Source organism: Sceloporus undulatus, chromosome 4, assembly GCF_019175285.1.
Source record: "Sceloporus undulatus isolate JIND9_A2432 ecotype Alabama chromosome 4, SceUnd_v1.1, whole genome shotgun sequence".
Taxonomy (NCBI): Eukaryota; Metazoa; Chordata; class Lepidosauria; order Squamata; family Phrynosomatidae; genus Sceloporus; species Sceloporus undulatus.
Window position 1 is genome coordinate 188,783,373 of NC_056525.1, and position 13,026 is coordinate 188,796,398.

The following is a 13,026-nucleotide window of genomic DNA, read 5'->3' on the forward strand; positions in this document are numbered from 1 at the left end:
TTGGTATCTCATGAAGGTTTCCTGATGGAGAAGGGAGGAATTTTTGCTGATTCTCCCTTTCTCCAGCATCATCCTCCACTGTGTTCTAGATGATGTCTTAACCCCTGGAAAACATTTTAGGAGATACAGTGACAATGAAAAATAATCTAGCTCTTCTATCTTCCAGTTCTCTTCCTCCCAAGCCAATATCCTTGTTCCAAACATAAGTCTGCATTCAACCTATTGAAGCCAATGGGATTTACTTATGAGAAAGCATGCCTTTAGGACAGTGTTCTTGAATATGTGTAGGGCATAATCCAGCATAACACAAGCATAATTTCTCCTCTTTCTCTTGGAGTCCACCCTTGCCCCAAAATCTAGAGCATTTCAAATCCATCAGGGCAGTTTTTCAGGACACACAGGCAGAGATGCTGTAAGGATGTGAACTGTCTCTCTTTTCCACTCCTAGAGGCTGTGGAAGTAAAATCAGTCGGACAATTTAAATATATTTAATGTTTTATTTAGAGGAAAATATTTGAATCAGCAAAGGATTGTGAAAACATGTCACAAACATCTAACAAATAGCAACCCTATTCACAAAGTTAATTGTGTTGATTAAATCATTCAGTGGTAGTTAAATCTCTATTGTAGCTCTGCTCATATTCCTGTTTAGATAAATATAAACTGATTTCCCGAAAAACATTATAATGCTATGTGCTCTTGTCAATTTTTGTAGCTCTGTTTTTGTTGCCGAACGCGAAGGTTTTCTTTCTTCACCTGGTCCTATACTTGTCAGTTTTGTAAAAGGTAAGTTGTTGGTTGCCATGTACAGCTAATCCATTGTGAAGCCATAGAGTCAGAATCCTGGATGGACTAGTTATTATTTACAGTATTTTTGTCTTGTTTTTTTTTCTAATGTACTGTAATTGAATAAGGAAAAATGATTTGGGGGAGTAAATGAGAATTTTGATAAATCACTTTTTTATTTTTCTAGACTTAAGATACAGAAAAATGTTGCAGCTGACTATGTGTATTATGGAATATGAAAACAAGATGTGTAGGTGTGGGTAGGCAACATATTTCAAATTCCTCGATGTCACAAGTTTCTTAGATGTCAGGAGGCAGCTGAGGTAGTCTGTTGCAAGGAGTCCATAAAGATTTTGTTTAAGCTTTTGTGAGCTCCATCTGTCAAAGTGGGCTGCTGTCCATGAATGTTTATGCCAAGCAAAAAATTATCAGAATTAATTTCTGAAGAGCAGGAAATGGCTTAGCAATTTTTAGTCCACTGGGCATGCTCCCTAATAGACACTGTTTGCATGATAAGTGCTTTAATAATGAAAAGCCGTAAATATTAAACTGACAGCTATATTGCATTCAAGATTAGTTGTTTCTACGAGTTTAAGACCCATTTGAAATCTGCAATCTATACTTTCAAAGTGATTAAAGACAGTGCTAATATAGAGTCTGAAGGGGGAATTTGAGTATTTTCAAAATCCCCCCAATCTAAGGAGGGGGAAAATGCAATACATTTTCATCAATTCCATTTGGGATTCTTAATGGATGAATTATTGCTCAAGAGCTGTAGGACGTATCCATCACACCTTCTGATGACCTACATCTTTTTGTCTAAGGCATTCTCCAGCAGTTCTCTGGAGCAGATTTTTCTGATGCACAAGAAATCAGAACAGGGAATTGGGAAAGATCCAGTTGATGGTCACAGGATCATTTGGATCCCAATCAGAGTCCTTTTTCTTGCCAATTCCCGAGTTACTGCATTTAAGCCAAAGATGCAGTAGCAAGTGAAATTCAAGAAAAGAATGTAGCTCTTAAAATATTTTTACAAGAAAAATACAATAAAGTTTTTGAAGTGACATTCGTTGTTCTCCTATATATATAATACTTCTTTCAGCTGAGTAAGCCATATATTCTCTTTTTCCTTTACAGGCCTGTATGCTCACAGTGTTGTAAAAAGGTAAATTTAGAAACCTATAAATTCTTTCCCTTCTTACAACCGATGGTGTAATCCAATAGGCATGACTACTTCATTGCTTTCAACCAAAAACTACAAACACAAGAAGAATTAAAACTGAAAAGTATCTCCTACAATTTATTTCAAATTCTGTCTCTGTATACATGTGTATGACATGTGTATATGCGTGTGAATGTATTATAGATTCCATGTGTAATATGTATTCACACATGCACACTCATACACTGAGTATATATGGCAAGTATTATCATATATCTTACCTGCTTCAAATATAATACAGTCAGCATTTCCTATCCTTGGGCTTGCCATCCATAGATGGCCCTGCTCTGTTCTCTTCAATGGTGGCACCTGTACACAGCTGCATCAATGCTAACATTTTATACCATTCTTATAAAATTTCCATATTTTGTAGCATGTTATAGAATTTCTGTAGAAGTCTTAATTATTAATGCATAGAGTTTATGCAGCTGTAAGGCTTTGTGTCTCCCATTCACTCACCTAGGGTCATTACCATTGGGAATATGGTGGGAATCAATAGCTAAAAATAGCACAAAGTCTCAAGGCAAATAATATTTTAATGTTCTGTGGCATTTATGACAGATGCGTCTACCATCAAAGCCATATTCCACTCTTCCTATCTTTTCTCTGGGACCTTCTGCTTTACAAAGAGGAGAGAGTTTTATGAGACCCGATAAACCTTCTACCAGTCATCATAGGTCATTGAGGGGCCTGCCAAGGTAAGGAATCTTTCTTTTTTATGATCCAGATGGATGTTTATTAACTGGTTACTACTCAGGTCTGTATTCTGTGATTTATTAAGTTTTTAGAAGTGCATTTTAGACATTTGTTAAACATCCTTCATCAAATTGCTAGGCAGATACCAAATGGGGATGCAGTCTATGGAGACATTTTAGCCTCCTCTTTCCAGTGATAGATCCCAGGACTTCTTGAGAAAGTGGTTGGATTCTCGTGAATGGCATGCCAATGAAGTACAAATGCTTGGCTCTCAAAGTAGAAATTGTTAAAAAAAAAAAAAAAAGCTTCTGTACTTGGAAGGTCATTGTGGAAACATGGACCTCTCAGGATCCTGATCTATAATACAGACAGTTCTCAGTATCATGGATTTTGCATCCATGGATTCCACCATCCATGTTTGAAAATATTGTAAAAAAAATTAAAAAAGCAAATTTTGATTTTATATAAGGGATACCATTTTACTACATCATTGCATATACAGTAATTGGACTTGAACATCCACGGCTTTTGTTATCCATGGTGGATCCTGGAACCAAACCCGAGTGGATATCAAGGGGCCACGGTAGCTATAGGAGCTGGATGAAATTGTGTTTTAAAAGTGTATCTTTTATACATTCACCATAGTTATATCCGTCTGCAAAATAATCTTGCATTTTTTTCAGTCTTGAATTTATTTTAGAGGAAAACTGTTATCATCTACACTTCAATTCATGTCTATGAAATACTGTACATTTATAATAATACATTTGCTTTTCTTTAGGGCACTAAGACCACTTGTAGATGGGTCAAGTATTGCTGTAAAATTGTTTCAGTGTGTGCTGGATCCTGGATAAGAATGGGCAGCCTTCCAGATTTTGCTGTATCCCAAGGTCCACTATCCTTCACTAGTAGCTATGCTGGCTAGTGCTGGTGGGAATTGCAGTCCCACCACATTTATAGGGCAACATGTCCCATCCGACCCCGACTCTCTCTTTGTTAGAGAAGCATTTAAAACTCCATTTTTTGCCATAAAGTTCAGAACTATTCTGGAAAAACTTTTGTGAACTGAATTTGCAAAATATTGTTTTTGCTTTTTCTGTGTTTTGACTGTATGGGTCTTCTTTCCAAGACTATATAATGCCTTCATGGAGGCCAGATTTTCCTATGATTAAATTGTGGTTTTCTGCTAACCATAACTGGCCACAAGAAACCTTAATGACCTATAGGAGTGGGAAATGTACTAATGACACTAATAAGAAAATAATCATTTGTTTATTTTCAGACTGTCCACAAAGTCCAAATCTGTAGATAAAGCAGATGAAGAAGCACTGTTTCCAAAAGAACTGATGGAGGACTGGAGCACCATGGAAGTGTGTGTAGATTGCAAAAAGTTCATTTCAGAAATCATTAATTCAAGCCGTCGCAGTCTCTCTCTGGCTAACAAGCGAGCCAGATTGAAAAGGAAAACACAGTCGTTCTACATGTCATCCCCAGGCACCTCAGAGTACTGCCCTTCTGAGAGGACTATCAATGAGATCTGAGCCTTGTGCCTTTCTCTCTGCTTTGTCATCATGAGGACCTGAGAGAACCAGAATGTCTTTTTGTTCTTTGTTCTACTTGACAGCTTACATTTGCATTAGGTCACTGGTTTCGCCTCTCCATATAATTGACACAAAAAAAAAAAAAAGGTCAGAAATTGGACTATGCAGAAGGTCAGCCAATAAACTAGTTTGCACTGAAAGAAAACAACAGTTAGACTGTTGCCTTTTTGTATGTGTGCTGTGTACAAAGGAAGTCTTTTATTTTTTCTGGTATTCATTTTCAAGAATGTCAAAATATATGCTCAGACAAGAAACAGTGTTAGCAGCTGTTGGCATTTGCTACCAGCTAACTATATTTCACTCAGTAGGATACACAAGTCCATGTTGTTCAGAAAAGAGATGAAGGTCATTGCTCTTAATGCCTTATAGCTGAGGTACGTAACTTTCTGGAGTTAGGCAGCTGCACCCACTGGGAAGCTGCTTCCTTGCTGCTGAAATTATTATGCTGCTGCCGGGGCTGCTACAACTGCTGTCATATCGCTTCTGAAATTTGGTGGTTGCTACAGTGGCTCTATTGTATAGGAGAATGCCAGAGTCCTCTGGCACCCATCCCTTCCAGAAGAGAAAGAGAATGCTTTAGTTTATCTGTTCAGAGGGGTGTGTGGGAGCACATTGAAAGCAAATTGAGGGTGGCAGGGCAGCAGCCAAGGGAGGTGTGCATGTGGCCCGCATGCTGCCCATCCCTGCCTTACAGTATAGCACAAACATCATTTTGATTTGCTGATGTATTCAGCAGAGTTGATCAATCCAAGCCAGTCTCTAGAATCGGGGTTGTGGTATAAAATATGTAATAAGGTGGAAGTCTCAATGAGTAACTTTTCTTCCTCACCTGCTGCTGTTCCAGTATAACAATTAGTGTGTTCTAAGTATTAGTAATTTCTTCCCTGCCTTGAATGTATTCTGATTATGTAGTTGTAGTTTTGCTAGCTGTTAACTTTTAGAAATAAGCAGAATCATACTCTTTATGGGAAAGGTGCAAGATAATTACAACCTTTTAATATCAGTGTGTTTTTGTAAAATAAAGAATGTTCTCTGGGTGACAATCCTGAGAAAACAGGTAATATGTATATTTGTACTATAATGGAAAACATAAGTACTGCAATAACTAAATGTATGGAAGCATATCCATTATAAACCCCCTTTTTACAGGGGTTTATATCTTGGCTGTAAACAAGTTTTATATCCTGCAAAAATTTGAGATAGTAGTGTCTCAGATTGAGAGGTTTTGTTCTGGATTTTTTAAAAGGTTTGGAGAAACACTGTCTAACTGTTTTGAAGTTCCAATAATATTACCGAACATCACATTTTTGCACTCTTTTATATTCAGATTTTTAAATCTAAACAAAACTGGAGCTTAGTGTAGAGTACGGACTTGGGTTATTTTTGTATTCATAACACTTCAGTTTAAAATATTTGCAATTCATTTGGTGGACAGAGAGAGTAAATCTTCCACATTTTTAATGGATAGGCCAATATTTACTATCAAAATGACAATATAAGATTATACAGTTCAAGTTTTTCATTTTCTTATTGTAGATTGCTAAGTGACATCTCAGGTCACTTTCAGAATAGGCAGAAATCTGTTGAAATGTAATCTCTTATCTAATGAAGACATTGTTGAAAACTAATCTGTCTCTTTTAGCAGACCAAAATATTTGAGTAGTAGTAGTCAGATCCTAAGACTCACTGCTCTGACATATACATGTTTAAGCATATGTATGAGCACGAGTGCTTGGGGATTTAAGGTACACATTCTGGTCCACTAACTTCACCAGTTCCCAAGACAGAGTACTCTAGTTTCATTGGATTGAAGACTTCAGGCAATGGCCAAGATTTGGTTGGCACAGTGTAGTGTAATAGTTCTGCAGATGGAACTACACTAATCTCTCCTCTCAACTCTCCCTATTTACCCACTGTAGTCTCCACTACATAGCCATTCAGTGGCAGGTGGGGGGGGGGAGGTTGCCTGGTTGTGTCCTGGTAGTCAAACACAGACTGATGGCTTCATCTGCTGAAATCTGCCAGAGATCTCAGCAAATGATGGCATTGGTCTGTATCAGGCTATGGGGACGTAGCCAGATACTCTTCTAATCTTCCCCCTCCTCTCTGCATCAACCATTAATTAGCACCAACAGCTAAATGGGGAGTAGGGAGGGGGGCTTTGTCATTGCAGAGTAGAAGATAAAACCCACTTCCACAATGACCAAAATAAGACTTAAGCAGGTGAAAGGTGGACTTACATCTGCATATATCGCTAACAGGGTGCCAGCCCTTCTCTGTTAAACATTCCTAAAATTGGGTCTCTTTATCACTGACACTTCCCAGTACCTGAACAAGACAGCAGTTCCACAGGGAAAGCCACAACTTACCTCAGTTTAAAACTGACTTAGATTTGTTGTTCAGACCTAGCCTCCTAGAGGACTGTTGCTGCTATTGAACTTTTTAAGTCATTTTATCATAGATCTGGTTGAAACTTGCATTTACCTCTTTATCTAACTATAATCTCTGTTGTCAAATTAATGGGTTGAGGATCACAACGAAAATTGCTAGGTTTTTTTCCTAGATCTGGCAAAACCATCATGGTTTTTCACCATGTCATATCTGCCTGATTAATATTATGGTGACTGACATCCTACACATTGGTCATGTCATATCAAACCTGAGATGTAAAAGATTTACCATGACAAGTAAACTGGCCTGACGTTACCTTGTAATGACATATTAGGCCGTAGTCCTTTTCCCCTTAAGAAGTCTAAAAAATAGGATGGGTCCTGTACCTTATTGGCTTTTTACCTTATTTACAAATTCTACACACAGTTGTGGTGTTCTTACAATACAATGAGCTGTAACCAGGATATTTGGTCCCCTGTGAATAGCCATTGTCCTGTCTGTCCTCTTTCCATGCAGTTATTCTGCTCTAGTTCAGGCTGGGTTGTTTTATGTCTAGATCTCAAGCTAAAATATAAACGGGGTCTAGGTAATTCTCTACACAAATACCAGGTGATTCGAAAAGAATGGTGCAAAATTGAATAAAAACAACTATACATTTGCACTATTGTTTTGAGCTACCCTGTAGTGAAGAAGCTTTTCAACCCTACACTGGGACTCCCTCTCCCCATCTTTCATTAAATCGTTTTTACATTGTTTGATGAGTTACCATAAATTTTTACATTTGTTTCCTTACTGATCCAAGGAAAATTAAAAGGAGAGGGATAGAATCTTTTCTGGCAAATTATCCCTCAGTTTCAGGTTGAGGAGTTTCTAATGGGAGTAGTTGTGAATCACCTAAAATTGTAAGTGGAAAGGCTAGAGAACATCTACCTAGGCAGTTGGTGCTGCCTTTTGCTTCCACTTAGCAGCTACATATAACTATCTATTTCATAATATTTGCTTCCACTAGCAGAGCTAATATCAACCTTTTCCAATGCCACTTTCCAGCTGTTCCTCCCTTTTCTTCTCCGTGGTCTTTCCAGTTATCTTTTTGAAGAAAGTATCCCTAAACAATACAGTAATTTGTAGTTTGGCAAAAGATAGTTGAATCAGTTTTGCAATATTGCTGCTTTTCTTCATTTTTCAAGCCTGCAAGTGAGTTTGGTTATTTTGTTACGTGGTGTAATATTCCTATCACCTTGCCATTAATATTCCAAATATGTTCAGGGGTTAAGGATGTGATCTCTGTCCCTCCATACCTCAGAAAGCATTCTTTAGTGTGATGCCTATTGTTGCCCTACTTAGATTAAACATGTTCATATGTCACTGTCAGCACAATTTGTAAATATGTATAATTTAAAGTTCAGAAAGATGCCATTCTGTGTAAAGTGGAAATTAACCTTCTTGTGAAGATGAGAAATTAAAATAAACAGAATACGTCCAACAATTATGTACTGTATCCATTATCATAGTTTTAACATATGGGAGCTCACAATTTGTACTTCTTTCAAGAGGAAAATTGGTATTTAACCCAGGAAACTTGCCGCTATGGGAACTTTAAAGCTTTTATTTGTCTAACTATTAACCAGTCTAGGAGATATCTAATATGTACTGTAGAAGACTTGCATTCAATGTAATGCTTGTGGGGTTTTGCACATTAAAATCTTCTGTGATTAATTCCAAGGCAGCTCAACTCTGCCTTTGTGATGGCTTGATGTGCAGAAAATTTGTATGCATCCTAGGTGATGGTGGTTGCTTTACTTTTATTTAAAACCTTTATTTAAACACTAAATACCTGGGGAAATAAAACACCTTTGTGTTATAATTTTTGTCTATGTTAACTATTTCATAAAATTCTGTTTTTATAATAGCTTACAATAGACATATGAGGTTAACTGGTAGGTTAACTCTTCTTGGTTTGCTAGTAAAATGGAATAAATTAATATCTTTGTACTTGGGGGCATATCAACCTGAAATGGCCCATGGAAATAAGCACTGGATAGTAGCATAACAGGCAAAGATAAATTAATCTACGTTAAAAAAAAAGCTGGCTTACCAAAAATACTTCCATACCTCAAGCTGAAAATGGGTTGCTGTTACTGCCTTCCTAAGCACATATCAATTACGTTACATAATTATGTATTAGACTGGACAACCTGTGACTCTCCAAATGTGGTTGTATTTTAACTCTTCACCTACCTCACCATTGGCTAGTGCTGATGGGAGTTGCAGTTCAACTTTTGGAGGATCACACTTTTCTTACCTCTGCTTTTGTTCCCTGCATAGTATAAAAGCTGTCAGAATTAAAAATAGTTTCCTCCTATGGTAGAAAGGAATATCAAAGAAAACAATACAATAAAGATTTCATTGGACACCTTCATATCATTTGCTCTCTGCCAGTTCCCATTCCCATTCATATGTTCTTCTTCCTTGGTTACTTAGGTGCATGCAGTATGATTCAAACCAGCCCAATTAACATCTCATGAACGCTTTGTCATGTATAACTCAGTTCAGATGATCTGTGACAGAATTGTTTGGAAAATAGTGAAACCAAAAGGGATTAGATTAAACATGGTGCACAAGTATTTGAATTGTTGACCAACCTTTTTTCCCTCACCTCCAAAACTGTTTTGCCATCTTATAATCCTAAATCGTTCTGGTTTTGGCAAGAAACATTCAAAGGTTGGCCTCACTCCCTGTAAGTAATTAAATGCAGAGGGATCTTGTAGTACCTTTTAGACGAACTGAAAGAAGCTGGTAGCATCTTTGGTAGACTTGAGTCTCTTTCCTCAAATGCATGGGTGGAGTGGAAGATCCATGGGACCCTCCACTTCACCCCATGTATCCTATGAAAGCTCATGCTACCAGCTTCTTTCAGTTCATCTAAAAGGTGCTACAAGATCCCTTTGCATACTGATTTTCCAGACTAATATGACTATGTCTTTGAATAAGTAATTAAAAAGAGACCAAAAATACAAGATGTGCAGCATAGTCAGATGCTTGTCCATTCAGTAAGTTCCATGGTATTTATTCCCAAACAAAGGTGTTCAGGATTGCATCCTCCCTGGAATCAGTCAAGAGCACTGTTGTGTGTAATGTGTTCAAAATTATATCACAAAACTATTGTCTTATCTTAGATTCAAACACTTACTTTTTGAGAGACAATCAGGTCTCACCATGTTCACATTGTTGAACACATACATATTTTAGAGAACCAAAATCACTCAAAATTGTTTTGTTTTTTTGTCTTGTTGATTTTTCTAAGGAAGCATCAGTTTTCTCATTTTCTCGTTCTAACATGTCAGTTTAATTGGTAAAGCACTACATATGATTTTGCTGCTGAAGAACTGCGTTTATTGTATTGTTTTGTTTGGTATGATGCTCTTACACATTGAACTAGTTCATCATGCCTAATGGATTGTGAGTAGGGGAAGGCATTAAAGACCACATAAGTTGGTATGGGAATCATGTAGTCCTACAGAAGTTAATGGACCGCAACTTCTAGCAGCCATAGCAGCCACAGCTAAGGGTGAGGAATATTGGGTGCTGCAGTCCACCATCTGGAAATACCATTCCTGGCATATATAAATAGGTCACAGGGCCATGCATGCTGGACCTGTCTCTTCTGTTTATACCTTGCATCTGGAAATCCCACTCCTGGAATTAAGTTACTTTTCAGACTCAGCTGATGGGGTGGAATTTGGCTAGGAGATAAGAACTGGGCCACCATAAATACCCATGCCTCACATTAGTAAGGCTGCAATCTTGTACACATGTACCTGGAAATAAGACCCACTGAACTTAATTCCATGTCCTATTAACTAGACATGTACAGGAGTGCAGTACAATCTTTTACTACTTAACTAACACACTATAGAAATAAACTTTATGTGTGCTTCAAAGAGGGAATTTGATATGAAGGTGTATAGAGATAAAATTTCATAGATGGATGAGCAGTTCCATCATTTTCACACATTTGGATTTCACAACTGTAAAGAACACAGCTGTATAGCGAAGTTAATTTGTCTAACATAAGTTACTGAATTTTTATTCCTCTTATTTTGTTGTTCTTGTTATCTACATTTTTATTTTATGATATGGACTAAGGTTCTGAAGAGTTCATCTAAGCCAAACCCAGGAGATAAATGGAAGAATAAAGGTACACATTTTGAAGGCAGTACTATGCTAATCTGCTGCAGCAAAATGAACATTTTTTTTGTGGTGCCATAAACATTAGCAAGGCTTATTTGGCATAATCTGCTGTAGATACATATTTGGTGAAGGGGGTTGCAATTCCAGAAAACCTTGTGCCAAATAAAACCAGTCTTTAAAATGCCATGAAGTTTGTTTTCATCAGAAATGAAGGGCAAGATCCAATACCTTGAAAATCTTACGATGAAGGCAGTGGTATTCACAGCTACAGATAAAACTGGCTGAGGAAGCCTTACTCATCAACCTTAGTAACAGTTGCCCTTGTTGCTTTTGCAAGGTGGTAGCTAAGGGTGATTTACTTATGTTTGCACCCAATTAAAGGATCCATTACCTCACTTAAACAAAATGTACTTTCTTTTTATCTCATTGTATGGCTTTTGCTTTATTACCATTGTTTTGGGTTGCTGATCTTCAGAAGACAAGCCCAACTCCATAAAGTTAGATTGAAGTATTTTTGAAGTGGTAAAAAAAAAAGTTACCATAAATGGGGGTAAATGTCAGCTCACTGCCAATGTGGCACTAAATTAACAAGTACTACCAGTTAACCTTTGGGAGAGGGTGACAAAATTTAACTTACAGCTGTAGCATAGGTGTTGGAGAGGGAGATTTCGCTCTAATTTCTTCCCAGCTGTATTCATGGCCCCGAGTATGCCTTTGGCGGGAACCCTTTCAGTTAGTCCCAACAAATCAACTGTTGAGTCAACACATCAGCAATTCTAATAGATTCAATGGGGCTACTCACAGGATTTGACAACAATCTTTCAGCCTGGCCTATTCTTAATCCTTTATTAGGATTTTTAAAAAGCAACTCCTTAAGAGATGCAGAACAGATAGATAAATATATGGTTAAACTCAGAACTTTGGTACAATATGAATCTTCCATTAGCTGCAGTGCTTTTCTGTTGTCTTTGAAAACCTTTAAATAACTAAAGTAAACAATGTAAAGCTGACCTGCAGGAAACCAGTTGTCCCATTTTTATCCAAAGTAATTAAAACAAAGGTAAGCATATTTATAGCTTTCTTCCTTTATAGTCATAAGCCAATGCTCTGTCAAGTCAGTATGGTTCATGAGATAATTTCTGCTTGTTAACATTCAGCAGTTTAAGTCAAGCACTTCTCCCTAGTTGCTAACAAAAAGGGAATTTTTTCAGACCTGCATTTACCTAGGTTTTCTTAATTATATATGGCTGCAGGGTTCAGGAATAATGTAAGATTTTCAAAAAACAAGCACAAGTTCTTTCCTTCCTTCCTATGTGATGTCACTGTGCATGTCTTCTGTATGGCTTCTGATGCACCAGGGAGCCATTTGTAAATAAAAAGGCAATAGAAATTTCCTGCTTGTTTTCCTGTTATGTAATACTGACATGCAGTTTATGCATTATTAATAAAAAGATCTAACAAGGTAGCACTGTCTTTCCTGAATTCATCAGACTAACAAGAATTTTTTGTTATTATGTTGCTTGGGCACATCTGCCATTTCTTTTGTATACCATTTTTATATATCAGAAACCAGAATTATGCTTACCTAAAAGCATTTTTTTAAAACTCAGAGGGGTTTCTCAAAAACATATGATTAAGTCTCAGAGACTGTTACATAATATTTTAGGTCACCTGGTTACTGAAGGATTATGATGGACCACTTCTTCTCTTTTGCACAAGTTTACTTCTAGTTAATTCGTGTCTTAATGCACCAAGCAACTCTTTAAAAATGAAAAGTTGCAAGTAGTGATTTTTAGACAGATTCAGCTCAATCATATCCATGTTTGCTGATATGTCAATTTGTCTGCATTCCATATAGTACGCATGCCTTTTCTTGGTGTGCCAATTTTACTAGTAAGTGGATCTTTCTCTGTTTTGACAATAATTGTAGTGCTTTAAACCAATAATTCTGACACAATTAAGTACACAGATACTCCTATAACCTCAATTACAGAGAGATTCTTTCCAAATTTACACCTTCCAGCCTTCATGGTAGTGCTATTTTTAGTGTTATGATTCAGTCCTATATTAAACAATCATCTTGTTTAACAATTAATACAAAAGAAGCTTTGTTTCATCATAAAGAAAAACAAGACACAG

At 37.0% G+C, this 13,026-nt stretch overlaps 1 protein-coding gene across 4 annotated transcripts in view; it reads left to right on the top strand.

Annotated features, from left to right (window-relative positions):
- SPIRE1 (spire type actin nucleation factor 1) overlaps positions 1-8,182 on the top strand; it is a 112,081-nt gene extending 103,899 nt beyond the window's left edge. For all 4 annotated transcript variants that reach the window (XM_042463383.1, XM_042463384.1, XM_042463385.1 and 1 more), the window contains 4 exons: positions 716-786; positions 1,924-1,951; positions 2,570-2,706; positions 3,987-8,182. In XM_042463383.1, the coding sequence (XP_042319317.1) occupies positions 716-786; positions 1,924-1,951; positions 2,570-2,706; positions 3,987-4,245 (495 nt within the window). In that variant the 3' untranslated portion in view covers positions 4,246-8,182. The remainder of the gene's footprint in view (positions 1-715; positions 787-1,923; positions 1,952-2,569; positions 2,707-3,986) is intronic.
- The last annotated feature ends 4,844 nt before the right edge of the window (positions 8,183-13,026 follow it).